General features: G+C 40.0%; 1 protein-coding gene across 1 annotated transcript in view; it reads left to right on the top strand.

The window, feature by feature from the left end:
• The window catches only part of NUP93 (nucleoporin 93), a 117,613-nt gene that overhangs the window by 6,524 nt on the left and 89,388 nt on the right, over positions 1 to 21,701 (top strand). Inside the window, exons 2-3 of the mRNA XM_003943464.4 lie at positions 9,899 to 10,091; positions 20,792 to 20,909. Coding sequence (XP_003943513.1) covers positions 9,913 to 10,091; positions 20,792 to 20,909 — 297 coding nt within the window. The 5' untranslated portion in view covers positions 9,899 to 9,912. The remainder of the gene's footprint in view (positions 1 to 9,898; positions 10,092 to 20,791; positions 20,910 to 21,701) is intronic.

The following is a 21,701-nucleotide window of genomic DNA, read 5'->3' as shown; positions in this document are numbered from 1 at the left end:
TGCACCAGTGGTGCCTGGAAACTCATGGTTGGAGTTTGAGTGCACGGGGGCAGGTATGGATTTGGCAGTCATTGCCATTGAGGATTCAGGGGCAGTGGTGAGACACACACTCTGAAGTAGGGAATTTAGAGCAATTTTAAAATTAACAAGTTATTAAAAATTATGTAAGATCACATATACTCATAGAAAAGAATTCACACTGACAAGGGAATCAAACGAAAAATAGAAAAGTCTCCCAACTCTCAGCTTCTTAATGCTAGATTGTTTCTCGCTAAGTTAGTGCCTCGTTTCTTGCTATTCCTTCTAAAAAACTGAACCAACCGTAAGGGTACAGCTCAGGGAATTTTTACACATTTATTCACTCATGTAACCACTGTCCATATTGAGGCATACAGCATTTCTGGTACCTTGGTCAGCTTGGACCACCATAACAAAATACCAAAATGTCTGCTGTTCTGGCTTAAACAACAGAAATTTATTTCCTTACGGTGTTGGAGGCTGGAAATCTGAGATCAGGGTGCCAGCATAGTTGGGTTCTGGTGAGGCCCTCTTCCTAGCTGCTCACTGTGTAGTTGTGGCCTTTCTTTCATGTATATGTGTGGGGAGAGGTAGGTGGAGGAAAGCAAGCTTTCTGGTGTGTCTAAGGACACTTATCCCATCCTGAAGACCCCACCCACTTCACCTCATCCGAGTCTAATTACTTCTCAAAGACCCCATCTCCAAATATCATCACATTGTGGGCTAGGGCTTCAACATAGGAATTCTGGGAGAACAGAATTCAGTCCATAGTACCCAAAAAGTTCTACTGTGCTGTCTCCCAATCAGCACTCCCCTCACATTCCCAAGGATAACAAGTATTCCGGTTTCTAGTGCTATAGATTATTTTTTTCTGTTTTTAAGATCCATATAAATGGAGTCATACAGTGCTTTTTTTTTTTTTTTTTTTTTCTGTATCTGGCTTCTTCAGCTCACTGTTATGTCTGTGAAATTCATCCATGTTGTTCTGTGTAGCTGTAGTTTGATCTTTTCCATTGCTGTGTGGTAGGATGAATATACTGCCATTAAAAGCCCAAGTGGGATAATTCTGTACATGCAATGGTTTTAAAATTATTATGGAAAGTACCCAGACTTTTGTTAGAATCTGCACACCTTCTGCCTCCCAAGTTGTGACAACCAAAAATGTCTAGCTATTGCCGAATGTCCCCTGTGGGGCAATGTTGAGTAGCATTGGTTTAGAGCAGGTGTCCCCAAACTTTTTACACAGGGGGCCAGTTCACTGTCCCTCAGACGGTTGGAGGGCCGCCACATACTGTGCTCCTCTCACTGACCACCAGTGAAAGAGGTGCCCCTTCCTGAAGTGCGGCAGGGGGCCGGATAAATGGCCTCAGGGGGCCGCAGTTTGAGGACGCCTGGTTTAGAGAGAAGAGCAAGAGCCAAAACCAAAGGCCTTTTGGGGCCGACTTGGTCATCTGCCCTTATTTATGCTAGTTGTAAGGCAGGACTAGTATCATTCCTATGATTCTATATGCAGATAATATCCGTCACCACTAAAATGGGGCTGTTCTTCCCGGGAAGCATCAAGTAAGTTTAAAGACCGAATTAAAACATCTCATATATGTAAATTCTTTAAAGTGAGCAGGCCCTTAGAGATCACCTGAGCAACTCCCTCATCCACAGGATCCAGCCCCAGCGTCAGAGGGCTGGTGTGAGACGGAGCCAAGCTGTAACCCACAGCACTTTCTTCCCATCTGGGCCTTCTGCGGGACTGGACAGCCAAGAGTTTATCAGAAAGTTACTTATGTGGATAATTTATTTTTCTTTGTGAGGCCAGCTTATTAATTCTCTTTGCTCATTGAAAAGGAAATAATACAAGTGATATTTTACGTGTCAGGAAAGCTGATACTGTGCATTCCTTATTGCAAACATTGAGTCATTGAGGGCAGTGCTGCTACTAAATCACCCAAGTCTTTCTCTTCTGTCTAGGTTAATTTATTTTAGTTCTTTGTTTTCTCCAGAACTCTACCTTCTGAATAATGATAAGGTCTAATTCTTTTGCCTAGTCTCACAGGGATATAAAGAACTTTCCAACAACAATTTTTTTTTTTATGATCTCTCCTCCCTCTTCCAGAGACATCTGCAACAGTGATGTCTGTCAAGATGTGATCTTTTGTTGTTGTTGTTGTCATAATTGACAGCTGACAGATACAGTAAAAAGTGGAATGATGTTGTCATCTAGCTAGTGTATTCAGAAGAGAGAACAGAATCAATATTAAACTTCTGATACCTTGAGTGAGGCTTTTCTCATCAATCTTGGATGAGAAAAGAATAAAAGAATCATTCACAAGAATGTCAAACACCATTTTTATGTTTTACTCCTGTCATAGTCTGATTAATAAGGTTTGAGGGTAGAGTTTCGACTTAAAATTAAATGCTAAATTTCTTTTGAATTACACCTTCATTATGGAAGTCTGGATTTATAATAAAAAGTATATTTGGTAGTGGCCAATACAACATACATTTAAACATTTTAATTGTCTTCCAGAAGTTCTTACTTAATGATAGAAAGTTGTGATTAAATAAGTTATAATTTAGGATTAAACATTTGCTAAAAAATTTTTTTGAAGCAGAGATGTTTATAATTAAATGATAAAATGTGGCCAAATTGGCAACTTTGGAAAAAAGCTAAAATAGCATTTTACAATGATATAAATCAGCAGAGTTTGTAAAATACTTTTATGTATCAACAACTCCTTAAAGTAGGTACGAATTATCATTTTTCATTGATGAGGAAATTGAGATAGAGTAATGGGGGTTTCATCTCAGAGGTACCTCAGTTTATCTTCTGCTAGTAAGTGAACAGTCTGGATTGGAACCAGATGTTTGGGTTCACAATGTAAGCTTCTACTCACCCATTCTGTCAAAAATATGATTTTTTTCCATTTCCTTTTACTGTTATTAAAAATTTTTTAATAATCAAAAAAGGAAGAACATTGTCAGTTGTACATTTGGAAGAAAGGATATAAATAGCAGCATCAGTTACTTTCTATGATGTATATAAAATCTTTCCCTTTGACAACATCCAAAGAAAAAATAGCAGTGCTAACAACTGTCTTTGCTAGGTTGCATGATCTTTGAAGTTGAAAGAGACAATATTTGGGTATGTTACTACATGCATTTTACTAAATTAGAATTCCTCGGTCAGTATTGTTTGATTATATTGAAATTCTGCAGGGAAGATAGTTGGTATCATCTACCCATGCAAGTCAGTGAATAGAGAGCAGTTTCTTTAACATGGAAGAAAAGACAGATGGCCTTGTCTTTATTCTTTCATCTTTTTCTCAGCCCTTTGTATTTCTTGGATAAGTGGGCTGTTTGGATTATGGATGATAAGGAAAAGGGAAAATTCACATGGGCTTAATATGTTGCATTATACTTGCAAAGAGCAGTGGGTTCCCTTTAGCATCCTGTGCATTAGGTCAAAAGGACATTGATGGGAGAGACTTTTACAAAACGGATTTCCTCCCCAAGTATGCGCTCCAAATGAACAGAAAGTGGAAAGGGGATGGCAACACATTTATTGTGTCACTCATTTTATCTTTTTAACAATGTTTTCACACTGGGGCCTAGTAAGGGTAGCCTACTTATCAAGTTTAGCTTAAATACCTTAGGCCCAGGGGTTGGCACACTATGGCCTATAAATAAACTCAGAAGGATTTTTACGTCTTTAAATCCTTGGGGGAAAAAAAATCCAGAGAAGAATGTTTTATGACCATGTGGAAATTATATGAAATTCAAATTTTAGTGTTCATAATTAATGTTTTATTCAAGTACAACCACACCTGTTGTTGTTGTTGTTGTTGACATGTTATCTATGCCTGCTTTCGAGCTACAACAGCACAGTTGAGTGGTTGCTACAGAGCCTGGCCCACAAAGCCCAAAGTACTCACTACCTATCCTTTTGTGGAAGAAGTTTGCCCACTCTTGCCCTAGGAGACTAGAAACTGGGCAAGAGTTTAGCAGATATGTCTAGGATGGATGGCTCTGAGACTCATTTGTGTTTTCCTTGGTTTCATTTTCCCTTTCCCTTTGTCAGCTTTGATGCTTTAATTTTCTGGAGTATATCCTGGGAGTAACATAGGCTTAAGTCAAGAGAACTAGTGAGTAACATCTATTTCTGGGATGACTTAATGATTCCCCAGCTTGACAGTCCATAAGCCCTGAGTAAAGGAATAAAGGTATTCTACTTGTGTCTGACACTTTAAAAAGAAAAGAAACTAATGAATTAGTAATACCAGAAAACAGGCATGTGGACATTTTTATATAATAAGCATGAATACTGTAACAGACTAAGATTCAGACCACCTACAAAATCCTGAAGAGCCGGCTCTTTGAGAATACTGATTTACAATGGTTTAGAAGTGCTTAGCTGTTTGAATATTTAAGTATCTACTCTTTTCTGACTCAATTAGATATTTAACATGGTTATATTCAGAATGTGGAAATGATTATATTTTTCATTATTAAGACTCATGTTAATAGCAAATGAACTGAAATTATTTGATGCATTTTTGCTCTGCCTTTATATTTAGTTCATTTCATCTTATATACAGTTTGGGAATTTTTTCTCCTCATTTGTGAATGTTGACATGCCCTAAAGGGACATGCGTTTCAGATACTAAGTGACAGGTGAATGCAGACCAATATGAGGAAGTAGAAGATTGGCCAGCCCTTGGTTTAGCTTTAGGTAGGAGCTATCTGTCTCAAACTGTGGGTTTTACTTTTTTCATTTAGTTAATTTGCTCAGCATCCTCCAGGTGTAATGAAGAGATCTAGATTATGGGACCTTCCCACTGAGTATTTTTAGCACAGTGGGGTATCCTACTGCAGCTTCTGAAAAACAGTGGGTCATTGTCCTTTGTTTGCTTGGCTGGTGGGTGGGAAGCTTTTATTGAAGTGTGATGCACAAATCATGAGTCTAGATTGACTAATTTTCTCAAAAGTGAGCACACTGTCAACCAACAGATCAAAAAAACTGAAAATTGCCAGCCCCCTTGAAGCCTTCTTCATCCTTCCCCCAACAAGTATAACAAATCCTGCCTTCTAACAGCAGTAATAAGTTTGCCATTCATTTTAAGGTTCTCATTTGCCCAGGTTGTTGAGGAGTTTCTATGGAGGCTCAGTAGCACTTCTGCCAAGTCCTGCTTACAGGGAGAGTAATTTGTTGCCCAAAGCCCTGATAGTTTGCGATGCTCTCTGAAGTGCCTGCCAGTGTTGCCTTACCAAAGGATTCCCAATCATGTTTAAAGGCTTAGTCACTGCTGTGATAGAGGAGCCCTAGTGCAGTTATGCTGTCCCTGCTCGCCTTTTCCTGTCCAGCCCCAGTTGTGCTGCATTGACTGCTCCGGATCCTACTTCCGTGGATTCTCAGTGTTGCTTCCTCCTGCCTCTCCTCCATGGTTCCCCAAGCTGGTGTCCAGGCTGCATGGCCAGATTTTCCCAACACAAGGCTTGGACTTCAGTCTTTTTCTCTTGTAGATGATTTTAGTTGTCTCTACTGGAAAAAGCTTACTGAGTTTATTTTTATGGTTAGTTTTTAGTGTCTTGGGTCAAAATAGATTTAGTATTTCAACCTCTGTATTTTGTGGCTAAATTGATATTTATTTTGTGGTGGGGATAAAAATTGTCCTAAATTTATGAAATTAGCCATAAATTGAAGCTAAAAGCAATGGGGTGATGAATACATCAAAGTATACATTTAGTTGCACAATGATGATAACAAAAGATGGGTAGATTTGGAAACTTTAGTAAAACTTTTTGGTATAATTAATTTCTACTGGTTTAATAATAATGCAGGACAGATCCAGTTTTTCCCAGATACGGTATTTCATACATATCTGTCTTTTCTTCTGTGCAGACGTAGAACAAGCTTGTTTTCTTTTTATTCGTACCCTGAAGTTATGTAGCAAAATTATTTCTATATATATCTGTTTATTCTTTTGATTTGTAATTCTGTTCACCTGGTTTTGGTCTGGATATTTAGAGGGAGAGCACTAGTCTGGACCAAGTGTGATCTGAATTCATGCCATTTAGACTGTCACTGCCTTATGCTGTACTGCCTCAGAAATGTTAAGTATCAGTTGGTATGCAGAAGGGAATGTTTTTGTTCAGGTCTCTGCCTGCTAGTGGGTGCCTGTTTGGCAAGGGAGTGCAGGAAGCCTTTGAGAGGGACAGACTCTACACCAACGGAAGAAAAATCCTTCCTATTCATTCAACAAATGAGTACCTACTATGTGCCAGGCACTGTTGCAGAACCTTGGGGTACGTCAGTGAACAAAACACTCTCCTTGTACAGCTTATATTCTCGCAGATGTGACAGACAGTAAAGGAGACAGGGGAGTGTTGGGAGTGGATTGTACTTTTAAATAAGGTTCTAGATTGGCCTCAAAGGCAGGGTGGCAGGTGAGCTGAAACAGACAGGAGGTCAGCCTTGAGTGTTTCTGGGGGAGGAGCATTCCAGTAGAGGAAGCACGGAGTGCAAAAGCTCCAAGGCAGGAATGTGCCTGATCCATTGAGGACCAGCAAAGAGGCCCCAGGGTGCCTGGCACCCGTGAAAGGAGTGGAAATAGGGCGGGAGATGAGTCTGAATGATGAGGGGTGGTGGGGCCCCTTTTGTTGGGTTATACTCTGTACAAGAAGTTTAAGCAGAAGGGATGTGATCTGACTGAGTCTAGAAGGATTACTGTTTGCAGGGTTGCTGTAGACAAAATAGATTGAGAGGCAAGGGCTGAAGCTAGGAGATTAGGAAGGCAGACTGCTGAGAGAGTCTAGGGAGGCAGCTTGGATGTGGGGAGGTGCCTAGGTAGAGATGGAGAGAACAGGCAGGTTCTGGATATATTTTGAAGGCAGATTGGAAAGGCTTTGTTGGTTGATTGACTGTAGGGTATGAGTTATGTGGCCATCGAGGGTTTTGGTACAAGCAACTGAATAATGAAGTATCCACACACTGAGAAGGCCAAGGGGCAGGTTTTGTAGATGAAAAGTTAGAGCCTAGCTTTGAGATATTACATTTAGGATGTTCAGAGATTCAACCTTTGTTTTACCATTGTCAGAACAATTCTGTATCATTAACTTAACATCTTTATTGGACCATGTTAAAGTAAATGACTTTGATTTTGTATTTATACTTATACTCAGATTTATTGCTCAAAATCTTTGGAGTGGGCTGGTCATTTGAGAAGTTGAGCATTTCCTTTGTTTGACATAGGAATGAAATATTAGACATATTTCTTTCTTTCTTCCTTTATCTTTCTTTGTCTTCTTTTTTAATTATAGAAAAGTTTTGTTTCATTCAGTTCTTTGGAATTTCCAGAGTTTTCCTTCAGAAAGAAAAAAGTATTTTCTTTTCCTTGACTCCATTAGAAAAATTATTTTTATTTTAGAGTAAAAATAATGGGTGGGGTGGGCATGGGGTTCTGGAGAAGGCAATGCTTTTTTTTTCTTTTCCCTTTCTTGTGAATGACCATGGTTTTTTGTAATTAGTGGAATGTCATTGGTCTTAAACATTCCCGAGAAAACACATTTCTCCATCAGGTTGAAGCAGTTATTTAAAAATTCCCCTCTCTTCATAATTCTTCTGTTTCTTCCTCTCTTCTTGAGGATACCTTCCTAATTTTGCCATCCCTATTTTCTCACAAATGAAGATTGAAAGTTACAGCCTGACTATATTGGGTCAAAAAAATTAGAATAATTGTTTAGAAACTTGAGGTTATGACTTACTGTGTATGTGAATTTTTGTTGAAGATTAAAGTCAGCTTGGAACTTCATAAAAAATACCAAAGTATCTTTATGTTTACTCCAGCTGAGTTATTTTTTGTTTTAACTTTGTGCCCTTGCCTTTAAAGTTAATGTCCTTTAATGCTCATTTTTAAAACTTCTTATTCTCCTGCTGTGGTTTATGGCAGTGACAGTGTCCTTTTGACGTTAACCTGCGCTTTATAGCTAAGATATAATTATATATTACATTAACGTTGTAACTACAATTCTAAACCAGTGGCATTTCACATGTGCAAAAGAAGCCGTGGGTTTAAACAAAGAAGAAAAGTATCTACAGGGATGGTGGTTCATGCTTGTAATCCCAGGACTTTGGGAGGCTATGGTGGATGGGCCACTTGGGTCCAGGAATTCAATACCAGCCTGGCCAACATGGCAAAACCCTGTCTCTACTAAAAATACAAAAAAGCTGGTAATGTCACCCCAGCTGGGTGTGGTGGCGCACAAACACCTGTAATCCCAGCTACTTGGGAGGCTGAGGCATGAGAAACCCTTGAACCTGGGAGGCAGAGGTTGCCTTGAGTCGGGAGTGTACCACTGCATTACAGCATGGTGACAGAGCGAGACTCTGTTTCAAAAAAAAAAAAAGTATAAAAACAGTTATTGTACAAGTAATTTTTTTTTTTTTTTAAGTTTTCTTCTGAACTTTTAGCAATTTAAATCTTTTTTTCTTTTTCTTCTTTTTTTTTCAAGACAGGGTCTCACTCTGTCATCCAGGCTGGAATGCAGTGGCATGATCTTGGCTCACTGCAACCTTCTGCCTCCCAGGTTCAAGTGATTCTCCTGCCTCTAGCCTCCCTAGTAGCTGGGATTATAGATGCATGCCACCACACCCAGCTAATTTTTGTATTTTTAGTAGAGATGGGGTTTTGCCATCTTGGCCAGGCTGGTCTCAAACTCCTGACGTCAGGCAATCTGCCCACCTTGGCCTCCCAAGAGTGCTGGGATTACAGGCATGATCCACCGCGCCCAGCCAATTTTCTTACCATAGTGATACTTTTTAATCTTCTGTTGATTTAATTAGTGGTAGGAGTTAAAAACATTCTCTTGGTCAAGAACCTGTACAAGAATAGTACAGTATATATTCCATACTATTCTTGTATATAAGATTCATAAATGTACACTATCAAATATCAACACTCTTCATAGGGCTTTTCTAGATCAGTTGTTGGAGAAACAGGTGGTCTTGCTAATAAAATTCACAGTCTAGAAGCCAGATACCATTTATATGAGTATAATTATTAGTAGTAACGGCATTTCTAAAAGTAGTAGGTGTAGTAACAAATCTAATGTTCTGAATGTCTCAAATAACAAGGAGGCACAGGTCTGTGCTCTCAGTAACCTTGTAAGATAAAGAATGTGTGAATGGAGACCTGGACATGAGTATTAAAAAAAAAAAGAATTTCTATGCTAGTGAAGGAGCAGATGTGTTAGAGTAACAGTAGGGGAGAGAGGGAGAGTTAATGGTGGTTAGTCCGAAGAATGCCTGTGTTTTCCTGGCCTTGGTTCAGCCAAATCACAAAGTATTCTTGGCATGTAATTCAGCCTCTGTGGACTGGAATTGGTTCTTTTTCTACCCAGGAGCCTCACAGAGTCATTGTGAGAATCGTTTGAGATAAGGTCTTATACATAGCCTGGTGCTTTTGGGGTAGTAGTGTTTTTCGAAGATGGATGGAGAATAAGAGGTACAGGTTGACTGTTCTTTAAGCCTCCTAGAGATTGCCACAATGGTTTCCATTTCCTTATATGCTTTGAGTCTGTGGAAGGAGGCAGGAATTCTAGTCTGTGACTTGATTATCTGTACATTTGTTCTAATGGCAGAAATCAATCTTGGGCTGTCAATATGCACAGAAATGATCTGTTTTTTTTTTTTCACAGCCTGACTCATTTTCTCTGTCAGGCCTGTTCTTGGGCTATGTTCAGGAACAAATCCTGCTTGTTGATGAGCTGTGTCCTCATCTGTTTACAAAAAGTTCTGCTGTTTTGTTAAGCTTGTAACAGATTCAGACAGTGTTTGAAACCTGTCTTTCCCTTGATTTAGATCTTTTTTTTTTTTTCTCCCATCTAGGATCTGCATCTCCAATGGATACTGAGGGGTTTGGTGAGCTCCTTCAGCAAGCTGAACAGCTTGCTGCTGAGACTGAGGGCATCTCAGAGCTTCCCCATGTGGAACGGAACTTACAGGAGATCCAGCAGGCGGGTGAGCGCCTGCGTTCCCGTACCCTCACACGCACGTCCCAGGAGACAGCAGATGTCAAGGCGTGAGTACTGGTAGGGAGGCAGCATTGGTACTGGGTGGCTTGGGAGCAGGATCTGTTTCTTCTTTCCTGCCTTGAATTCAGATGCAGTCTGTGAATGATGGCCACTAGCCAGATTGTTGGGAACTCAGAAAGGTTTTGTAAACAGGACAGCAGCCTTGGTTTGTTTCCCTGCCTGTCAGGTTTTCTAGCCTGTCTGCCTGACCAAGCTATGAGCCTGTATCACAGGGAGAGGTGATCACAAGGTGGGAAGGAGTGAAAGAGCTCTGTCATGCTGAAACTGGTCACAGTAGTTTCTGCTTGGGTTCAATGACCATTGGTCATAAATGTCTCCCATAAGTATGTTAATACATATGTGCCCCACAGATAAGTTTTACCATGAAAGCCAGAGAGCACTCAGTGATGAGCACAGTTTTTAAGAGGATTTGGAAGAAATTGATGAGTAGTTAGTGATGAGAAACCATCTAAGTGAGGAGTGATTTTATCTGGTTGTTATCAGTGACCTGGGAGGCTGCTTCTGAAAGGCCTTGGGAATACAGTGCTTCCTGGCTGATTGTAGAACAGGAGAGTGGGTGAGCCGCAAGAGAGTGCAGCTGGGGAAAAGTGCTGACTGACTGGGCTGGAAGCCACTGCTGCCACACAGCATCAATTGGGCTGTTGATTCTACAAACATGTGTTTAGGGTCCATGCTGTGCCAGGTCTGGACCATATCTGGGACTACACCATGAATTAGACATGGTTCTTGCTCTCAAGGAGCTTTTAATGTGGGGAGTGGGGCAGAAAAAAAACGTGCTGCTTTCCTTAAGAAATGTGATGTATTCATTACTTACTGTGTGTTACAAACTGGCTAGACTTAAGATTTTGCTAATTTCTACAACCATCGTTAGGCTACAATCTCCATATTGCAGTTGAGCAACAAAGGCTCAGGGAAGGCAAGTAACTGTCTCAGATCACACAGCTGGTGAGTGGTAAAGTAAGGATTCAAACCTAGGGAGGTTGACTCCAGAGCACATACTACTCTAACCGTGATTGAAGGGCATGGGAGGATGGAGAGGGTGCTGCTGCTTGTGCCTTTGATGGGTCTGGAAAGACACTGAGATTCTGTGCAGAAAATATGGGAAGTTGTCAGTCATCTCCTCAGGCTTCATTCCTTGAACTTGAGAAAGAACAAAGTGCTGGTGTGAATGTGGGACATTGTCTGCTCTAAGCATTTAATAGATGTCACAGAAGTATTATGTAGGAGTGGGCTACATTCTTGTTCTTGAGAGCTGACTGGTTTGGCTGCTCTGTCGAGTCAGTAAGGATGTTGTGGAAATTGTTCTTTAGGCCTCCCCAAAATGCTGTTTTCTAAAATAGTTTTGGTTCTGTTGGCATTGGTAAAGGCAAGTCAGAGGAACCTGGGCAGGGATTTTTTTTTACCCTGCAGCCTTTCAGCTGAATGCAGCCAACTGCTTCCCTACACTGCTTTCTTACAGTCCAATCAGCCTTTAGACACTTCTGCTAACTTGCCTTCCCTATAGGCTCCTTACCTGCTGCTCCTGGCTGCCTGCAGTTACCCGCAGTCTTGAGCATGCAGGCTCTGTGCTGTGTGCAAAGATGCTGCTGGAGCGAAAGGCCCATGATGCCAGCTGAGTTGCTATAGTTATAATTTAATTACATCAGCTTTACAGCCTATTAAGAGCAAAAAGGAAAAATGTTTTCTTGGTAACAATTATCGGCCATGTTCCCTTTCTTGTAAATTTCCATTCTTTTTCATCTCTTTCTACCTTAAGTTCATTATTTTAGGGAGGAGGAAGTTGGAATGTCAAAAGAATGGTTATAGGGTGGGGCTGGTGCTTAAAAAGAACCCAAAGGGCTGATAACTGTATTTTTCCATCTTCTTGATAGGCAGACACATGAAGTGTGGTGTGAATATTTTAGTACATACAGGATGAGGGCAGAAGAGAGAACTGAGTAGGAAAAATTTTCTTATATGAAATAAGTTTTGAAAGAAAATTCTGTCTTTAAGATTTTAGATTGTAGATTTAAGATTGAAATGTTTTGTGCCGAATTCATTTATTTGTCCAAACACACTGTTGTATATTTTGTTTTAGAGAATAGATTCGATAGTTTTTTTTTTTAATGTGTGTGTTTGATGTCTTAAAATCATTAAATTTTTTCACACATAAAGAAGACTATGCTTAACATATATATATGTTGCAACAAGGTGTAAATTAGGGCATTTGCAGTCTATGAGCCACATCCAGCCTTAAAGTTTTATTGGAACACAGCCAGGCATATTTGTGTTGTCAGTGTTGCTTTTGTGCTACAGTTTCAGAGTTGAGTAGTTTTGACAGAGATCATGTGCCCTGCAAAGCCTGAAATGTTTACTATCTGCTGTTTACAAAGTTTGCTGACTCTTAGTGTAAATAATAAAATGAATGAATACTCACGTACTTTGAACAATTAAAATAGAATATTGAGCTGGGTGCCGTGGCTTGTGCCTATAACACCAGCACTTTGAGAGGCTGAGGCAGGTGAATCTCTTCAGGAATTCAAGACCACTTGGACAACACGGCAAAAATCTATCTACCAAAAATTAGCCGGGTGGCCAGGCGCGGTGGCTCAAGCCTGTAATCCCAGCACTTTGGGAGGCCGAGGCGGGTGGATCACGAGGTCAAGAGATCGAGACCATCCTGGTCAACATGGTGAAACCGTCTCTACTAAAAATACAAAAAATGAGCCGGGCATGGTGGCGCGTGCCTGTAATCCCAGCTACTCAGGAGGCTGAGGCAGGAGAATTGCCTGAACCCAGGAGGCGGAGGTTGCGGTGAGCCGAGATAGTGCCATTGCACTCCAGCCTGGGTAATGAGTGAAACTCCGCCTCAAAAAAAAAAAAAAAATAGCCGGGCATGGTGGCACACACCTGTAGTCCCAGCTACTCAGGAGGCTGAGGCAGGGATTGCCTGAGCTCAGGAGGTCAGAGGGTGCCCATCATCAATTATACACCTCTTTTCTCATTGAAGACACCGCACTGGATTTTTCTATTCATACTCTGAAATCAGACAACCTGGAGGTGTATAAAGAAAAAACCAGCACTAATTTATTCTCCTTAACTTTGTCATCCAAGGTAACCAATGTTATTAATTTGCTTATTTTTTCAAATACTTCTCCAAGTTCATGCAAAGTGTGTATAAACATTTGTTTCCCCAAAGTTACACAGCAAATTATAACTCTTTCTGTGATAATACTATAAACTGTTGTTTAAGCTCTTACTGTTTGTCAGGTGCTGTGCCACACACTTTATACGCATTATATAATTTCTTTTTAAAATAACCCTGTGAAAGTGTTATCTGTATTTTAAACTTGAGAAAAGTCAAATAGTGAGTGGCCAAGCCAGAATTTCAAATCCAACCTAGTAAGAATTCCTCATATTTGTATGGTGCTTTTCAGTTTCTGAAGGATAGGCACTCTCCTGACTGGTCTTACAGTGCCTGAGAAGTAGGATAGGCATTTTTCCCCTCACATTTAGCAGAGGAAGAAACTGAGGCTTGGAAAGGTGATGTATCTTAAGATTTTCAGTAAGTGACAGATGAGACCTGAACTCAGGCCTCTTGACATTTTATATGCTCCCCATGTATGCTGGGAACAGTCCTTGTCCTTTTACTCTCCTGGGACAGGAAAGAGACCCTAACTTCCATGACTTTCTGCTCATGGGGACTGCCTGGCTTTTGGGAATTGAGGTAGATAGAAGGCAGGGAACCTTCTAAGAATTTTTTTATTCTTACAAACCGAAAGTTTCTAGTACAGCCTTTATTTATAAAGTCATCCCTACCCTAGATTCCCTGCCTCCTTCATCAGTCCTTTCTCTCCCTGACTATGCACTGCATAAACCATATACTGCAAAAGTTGCACACTGAACAGTTTCTGCAGGTGTCACCCACTTACATGACCTTTTTCTTCTAAGAATTCTAGTAGCTAATTTTTAAGTTCTGAGGTTCTCAACCCTGGTATACATTAAAATTGTTTTGGCACTGGATGCATTCTTATGTATCTCTGGTAGAGTACAGCACCATGGGACAAAATTTAGACATAGCTAGCAAAATTGACCCAGAAATCCCACTTCTACGGTTTTGTCCCAAATATATACTGGCAAAAACACACACAAAAAAACTTGTGCACAAGGATATTCATTACAGTGTTATTTGTAATAGCAAAAATTGGAAACAACTCAAATGTCCATCAATAGGGGAGTAGTTGAATAATGTTGTATGTCTATGTAGTAGAGAATTCTTCAGCAGTGCAAAGGAATGAGAATATACAGTAACATGGAATGATTCCAGGACATACTATTAAGTAAAAAATGCAGGGTAGAGAAAAGTGTTTAGTACTCTGTCGTTTGTATAAGAAAGCAGATGAAAGACATCCTATGTTCATGGATCAGAAGACTTAATAGTAAGATGTTAATACTCTCTAGATTGGCCTATGGATTTAACAGAGTCTCTATCAAAATCCCAGCTGGGATTTTTTGCAGAAAGTGACAAGTTGATTCTAAAATCCATATGGAAATGCAAGGGACCTAGAATAGCCAAAACAAACTTTAAACAAGAAAGTTGGAAGAGTCACACTTGGAATTTCAAAACTTATTACAGAGTCACAGTAATTAAGACCATGGTACTGGCATAAGAATAGACATACAGATTGATGGAATAGAATTATTAATCCAGAAATAAACCCATGTCTGTGATCAGCTGATTTTTAACAAGCATGCCTAAACCATTCAATGTGAAAAGAATAGTCTTTTCAACAAACGATGCTGGGGCAGTCATTCAAAAGGACTCAGAAACCAAGTTGAAGGACTTCTGCTGGCTAAAGATGAGATGATTTGATCATCAATTAGGATAATAACTGCATTGGATTGAAACATATCAAATATATTTCAAATGTATGAGTTTATTATACTGAAACAAGACTCATTGGTCATCTTTGGAGAATGCTGGAGAAGCAACTTATTATTCAGGGTAATTACATAGTTGATTTAAGGAGTTTCTTGGAATGGAAGTATTTCAGCTAATAAAGATGGAATTAGGATACCACCATTTTGCAACCACTGAGGAGTAAATGGATCTAAGCAATCAACATCAAGACTGCAGATATTTCAGACAGAGATACCAGACTTTAAATACTTCTTGATGAAGAGTGTATAGTAATCTAGCCATGAAAATATTGGCACCTCAGTCTTGGAACTTTGAATTTGCAGGAACTCAAACCCTTGGAACTTTGAATTTACAGGAAATACAGAGGACAAAGGAGTATGTTAAATGAAATCCTGGGGATTCAGTCAGTAAAATGTGTTCTGTCGGAAACCATAGTCTTGCTACTTTGAGTTTAGTCAGTGGATCAACATCGGAATCAACCAAGAGCTTTTTAGAAATAGAGACTCTCAGGCCCATTGCAGACCTATTAAATCAGAATCTATATTTTAACAAGCTTTCCAGGTGATTCAAATGCATTTTTTTTTCTGCTCTGCACTTTCATCATCACGTGTAAGTTTAAAGCTTGAGTAACACTTCTTTACAAGTTAAATAATTCAGAATCTTCAACAAAGAGATTATAAGAAAAAAAAAAAAGAGATGGAGGGGCAACCTGTAGATGAAAAGAGATTTAGAAGGCATATTCATCATCAACAAGTAGAGACCTTATTTGGACTCTATTTAAACAAACACAAATTTAAAAGTTGTGAAAAAATTAGGCAATATCTTGGCTATGCTTCAAAATAAGCATATTGGTTGATAGAGAAAAATAGGAATGTAGATGAAACAGGGTTGGCTACGACATGCAAATTGTTGGGACTGGTTGATGGGTATAAGGAAGTTTACTATTTTTGTGTTTTAATTTTTTTCTATAATAGCTTTAAAAGTTTGGGCCACTACAGTGGCTGTAATAATATAGTAACAAGTGTTGGCAAGGATGTGGGAAAAATTGGAATCTTTTTTTTTTTTTTTTTTGAGACGGAGTTTCGCTCTTGTTGTCCAGGCTGGAGTGGAATGGCACGATCTCGGCTCACCGCAACCTCCACCTCCTGGGTTCAGGCAATTCTCCTGCCTCAGCCTCCTGAGTAGCTGGGATTACAGGCACGTGCCACCATGCCCAGCTAATTTTTAGTATTTTTTAGTAGAGACGGGGTTTCACCATGTTGACCAGGATGGTCTCGATCTCTTGACCTCGTGATCCACCCGCCTCGGCCTCCCAAAGTGCTGGGATTACAGGCTTGAGCCACCGTGCCCGGCCTTCAAAAATTGGAATCTTTATACATTGCTGGTGGGAATGTAAAATGATGTAGTTGCTTTGGAAAACAGTCTGGCAGTTCCTCAAAAGATTAAGCAGAGGGTTATCATATGACCCAGCAGTTCCACTCCTAGGTATATACCTAAGAGAAATGGAAATATATGCTCTCACAAAAATTTGTGCAGGAATGTTCATGGCAACTTTTAAAACTAATAGCCAAAAAGTGGCAATAATCCAAGTGCCCATCCACTGATGAATGGATACATAAAATGTGGTGTGTCCATGCAATGGAATACTATTTGGCAGTAAAAAGGAATGAACTACTAATATATGTTTCAACATGAATAAACCTTGAAGGCATTATGCTAAATGAAAGAAGCCAGTTATCAAGATGGTATATTGTGTGATTGTATTTATGAACAATGTAGGAAATAAGAATAAATAAAATGTTCCTCTTCAAAGCTTTCCTCTTAGTTCATTATGAATAAATAATTTTTTCTTCCAAGGTTAATTTACTTTAAAGCTTTTGCTAATAATCTTAAAGTAGCTGTTAGTCATAATAAAGAAAGAAATGTATCCTGCGTTCTTAGTTCTTACACTTTAACCTAGATATTGGCCCTGACATGCATGGACAAGCCCAGGCGAGTCTTAGGTCATAGCTTTTTCCGCTTTTTTTTTTTTTTTTTTTTTTTTTTGAGACGGAGTTTCGCTCTTGTTACCCAGGCTGGAGTGCAATGGCGCGATCTCGGCTCACCGCAACCTCCGCCTCCTGGGTTCAGGCAATTCTCCTGCCTCAGCCTCCTGAGTAGCTGAGATTACAAGCACGCGCCACCATGCCCAGCTAATTTTTTGTGTTTTTAGTAGAGACGGGGTTTCACCATGTTGACCAGGATGGTCTTGATCTCTTGACCTCGTGATCCACCCGCCTCGGCCTCCCAAAGTGCTGGGATTACAGGCTTGAGCCACCGCGCCCGGCCTTTCCGCTTTCTTATTTGGAAATGTTATTGTTTCTCTAAGCATTTCTTAAGTTACTTCTACTTTTCCTTTGTTCTCCTCTGCTTTTACCTCTTTAGAAAAGTTTTTAGTTGTTAGCCAGTCAGGTACAGCCTAGACTGTGAAGTCCAGTTGCAGCCAGTGGAATCAGGACACAGCAGTAGGGTGGATGCGTTAGGTATAAATGGCCCTGCCTCCTTTGTTCAGTGTCCTCTTGTGGCAAGATGGCTAATGGAAGCACCCTTTCTGCATAAAGTAAAGTTGCCTTGCTGAGAAAAATTAATGTTAAATTAAATTTATATGTTACTTCTTTGTGGCACTGAAAATTTACCTATAGCAAGCAATGTCCAGAATAGGCAAATTTATAGAGACAAAGTAGATTAGTAGTTGCCACGGGATGGGGGAGATTTGTTAGTTAGGGGTTGCTTTTGGGGGGTGATGAAAGTGTTCTAAAATTAATTGTAGTGATGGTTGTGCAATTCTATCAATGCATAAAATATCACTGAATTGTAGGCTAGGTATGGTGGCTCATGCCTGTAATCCCAGCACTTTGGGAGGTCAAGGTAGGTGGATCAGTTTAGCCAGGAGTTCAAGCCCAGTTTGGCCATCATGGAGAAACCCCATCTCAAGTAAATACAAAAATTAGCTGAGTGTGGTGGCACACATCTGTAGTCCCAGCTACTCGATAGGCTGAGGCATGATAATTGCTTGAACCTGAGAGGCAGAGGTTACAGAGAGCTGAGATTGCAGCACTGCACTCCATCCTGGGCAATAGTGAGAGACTCTGTCTCAAAAAAAAAAACAAACAAAAGAAAACAACAACCGAATTGTATACTTTAAATGATGAATTATAAAGCTGGGCACACTGGCAAGCATCCATAGTCCCTGCGACCTGGGAGGCTGAGACAGGAGGATCTCTTGAGCTTAGGATTTTGAGTCCAGTACTAATCACAATTAATCACAGTTGTTGGGAGGAAAGTTTTGACTAGGTTACTCCTGAAGCTAGGTGATTCTAATGTGCAACCAAGGTTGAGACCCACTCTTTTTTTTTTTTTTTTTTAATTTTAAGTTCCAGGATACATGTGCAGAATGTGCAGGTTTGTTATGTAGGTATACATGTGCCATGGTGGTTTGCTGCGCTTATTAACCCGTCATCTAGGTTTTAAGCCCCACATGGCATTAGCTATTTGTCCTAATGCTCTCCCTTCCCTTGTCCCCCTCCCCAACAGGCCCCGGTATGTGATGTTCCCCTCCCTGTCTCCAGTGTCCATGTGTTCTCATTGTTCAACTCCCACTTATGAGTGAGAACATGCGGTAGTTTTCTGTTCCTGTGTCAATTTGCTGAGAATGATGGCTTCCAGCTTCATCCATGCCCCTGCAAAGGATATGAACTCATTCTTTTTTATGGCTGCATAATATTCTATAGTGTATATGTGCCACATTTTCTTTAAGCAGTCTATCATTGATGGGCTTTTGAGTTGGGTCCAAGTCTTTGGTATTGTAAATAGTGCTGCAGTAAACATAGAGTGCATGTGTTTTTATAGTAGAATGATTTCTGTTTCTTAGGGTATATACTCAGTAATGGGATTGCTGGGTCAAATGGTATTTCTGTTTCTAGATCCTTGAGGAATTCCCACACTGTCTTCCGCAATGGTTGAACTAATTTATACTCCTACTGACAGTGTAAAGGCATTCATGTTTCTCCACATCCGTGCCAGCATATATTGTTTCCTGACTTTTTAATAATCGCTATTCTGACTGACATGAGATGATATCTCGTTGTGGTTTGGATTTGTGTTTCTCTAATGATGAGTGATACTGAGCTTTTTTTCATATGTTTGTTGGCCGCATCAGTGTCTTCTTCTGAGAAGGGAGACCCACTCTTTTAGTGAGTTAACTGTTTAGGCTTATTAGAGGAGACAGGCAAGATGTCTATCTGATATAGCCTCCTGGAGGGAAGGCCCCAAGGATGGCAACATAGTTGATCTGGAGGAGACAAAAATCTATAGGAAGGAACCTCTGGGTAAATGTAATCTGTTGCTGTAGTATTTATTGGATTAGAACTACACATGTGAAATCCTTTCTCTTCTCCAGTAAGTCTGTTAGTTCAGGATAAAAAATTTTAGGTGTTCTGCCTGTAGGTGTTACGGTTACATGTGCTGCCAGATTCTCTAACTACTTCTAAGTTACTCACAGTGAACACAAATGTTATGAGTGGGAGTTTTCAGTACTAATTTATAATCCAAAAACAGTCTACAAATTAATTGGGCTGTATGTGGTGGTTCACACCTGTATTCCTAGCACTTTTCGAGGCTGAGGCAGGAGAATCACTGGGCCAGGAGTTTAAGGCCAGACTGGGCAACATAGCAAGACCCTGTCTCAAATAAAATAAAATAAAATAAAAAATAAATACTAAAATAAAATATTGAGTTCCCCTCAGTTTCTTTTTTCCAGAGAGTGTTCTAGATATTAATATGACCCTTTCTTTGAAAAACAACTCTTGCATTGTTACATTGCCCCAGATGAGTAGAAATAAATCTGGCTATATTATTCCCATTTATCTTCAAAAGCATTTACTGGTCAGATAACAGCCTCCTATATTATTAGACTGGGCAGCAGAGAGGGAACCTGCAGACGTACTGGACATGGTGTTTGGCTTTTGAAGGGAAGCCGTGGAGAACTGACCTTGGATTCTGGTTTGATTGCCCCTGGACAAATCACTGATCACCTTGAACCCTTAGTTTCCTCAGTTCATGAATGACATTGTGCCAGGTTACTTCTGAAACTTCTACAATGTTGTAGTTCACTATATCTATCTATAGAGGCTATAAGTGTAGGATGGTAGTTAAGTGTCGTGCTGTACAACCTGGGAGGCTGAGGCAGGAGAATCACATGAACCTGGGAGGTGGAGGTAGAGTGAGCCGAGATTGTGGCACAGTACTCCAGTCTAGGTGACAGAGCAAGACTCTGTCTCAAAAACAAAAAAACAAAAACAAGGAGTTGTACCACAGAACTAGATGACCTGCCTCTGCCACTTCCTGACTCTGTGACTTTGGGCAAGCTGGTTAACCTCTTTGTACCTTAGTTCACTCATTCATAATTTGAGGATGAATGATAGCATGTACCTTGTGGGTTTCTTTACTATGAAGTGTTTGGAGCAGCCTAGCCTATGGTAGTAATATTGTTTTATTCTAGACAAGGCTCTTACTCAAATTCAGGCATGATTAGAACTTGAATCTGTTACTACAAAGAACAGTGTTGTGGCTCTTAGTCCAGGTCATAGATATATATGGAAAGATATAAAACAACTATGTAAAAGTGTCCAGACAGTATATAGGAAGTTTTGAATTAAAAATACTCTCCAGTATTTGATGAAGCATATTAGATGTCCTAATCCTACTTTCCCCCTTTCTTATATCTCCCTATTCTGTATCCTCACATAGGTCAGTTCTCCTCGGGTCTCGGGGACTTGACATATCCCACATCTCCCAGCGACTGGAGAGTCTGAGTGCAGCCACCACCTTTGAGCCTCTCGAGCCTGTGAAGGACACAGACATTCAGGTAAGGACTTCCAAGTATAGGTGGAACCTGGAGCATATAACCCAGGCTGAAGAATCTGGCCCTTTATTAACCAGCTGATTAAGGAGTTTCAGTTTTCTTTGTTAGTTTTCTTCTTTCTCAGATATTAAGAGAACAGGAGATTCAGCTTTGGAGGTATAGTGGGAAACATTGGGTTATTTTCAGAGCTCTCTGTGTGGATGAATTTAAGAAAGCAATTCCAACCTGCACTTTTTAGATTATTATAATTAGGAGAACAGATTTCTCTTCCTTCCTTGGGCTTAATCCAAGGCTCAGAGACATTAGTCGCAAGTTTCTTTTGCTTTTCTTTGCTAGATCTCAAATAATTTTACTATTCGTCTTCCACATTTCTTTTTTACATCTTGCTTGTATTGGTTGGCAGAGAGCTGGGGAAAACTTAGCGTACTATTTACTGAAACCTACTCAATGATTTCCAAGAAGTGTTTGGCTGCATTAGTGGAACCAGGAAATGGTCTAGTAGAGCACTCCAGTCTCATTTAACCAAATACGCCACCAGCAATTGATAGCTGTTTTAATCTAATCAGAAACTGACATAAAATTGTTAAGAAAAAACTCACAGTCTGTTGAGTTTTGAGGAATTGGAACATTGCATTTGCATTAGAGTGAAGGGACAGTGGGGCACCATTTTTTTTTTTAATCATTGATTTACCTGAAAACAAAAGGATGCCTCCTGCAGAGGCAAATTTTAGAAGTGGGCAATATTATTTGGGCTCACTTTGAATTAATACTCTACCCCAGTACCCTTTCTAAGAA

Source organism: Saimiri boliviensis, chromosome 1, assembly GCF_048565385.1.
Source record: "Saimiri boliviensis isolate mSaiBol1 chromosome 1, mSaiBol1.pri, whole genome shotgun sequence".
Lineage (NCBI taxonomy): Eukaryota > Metazoa > Chordata > Mammalia > Primates > Cebidae > Saimiri > Saimiri boliviensis.
This window is presented reverse-complemented; position numbering and strand designations above follow the sequence as displayed.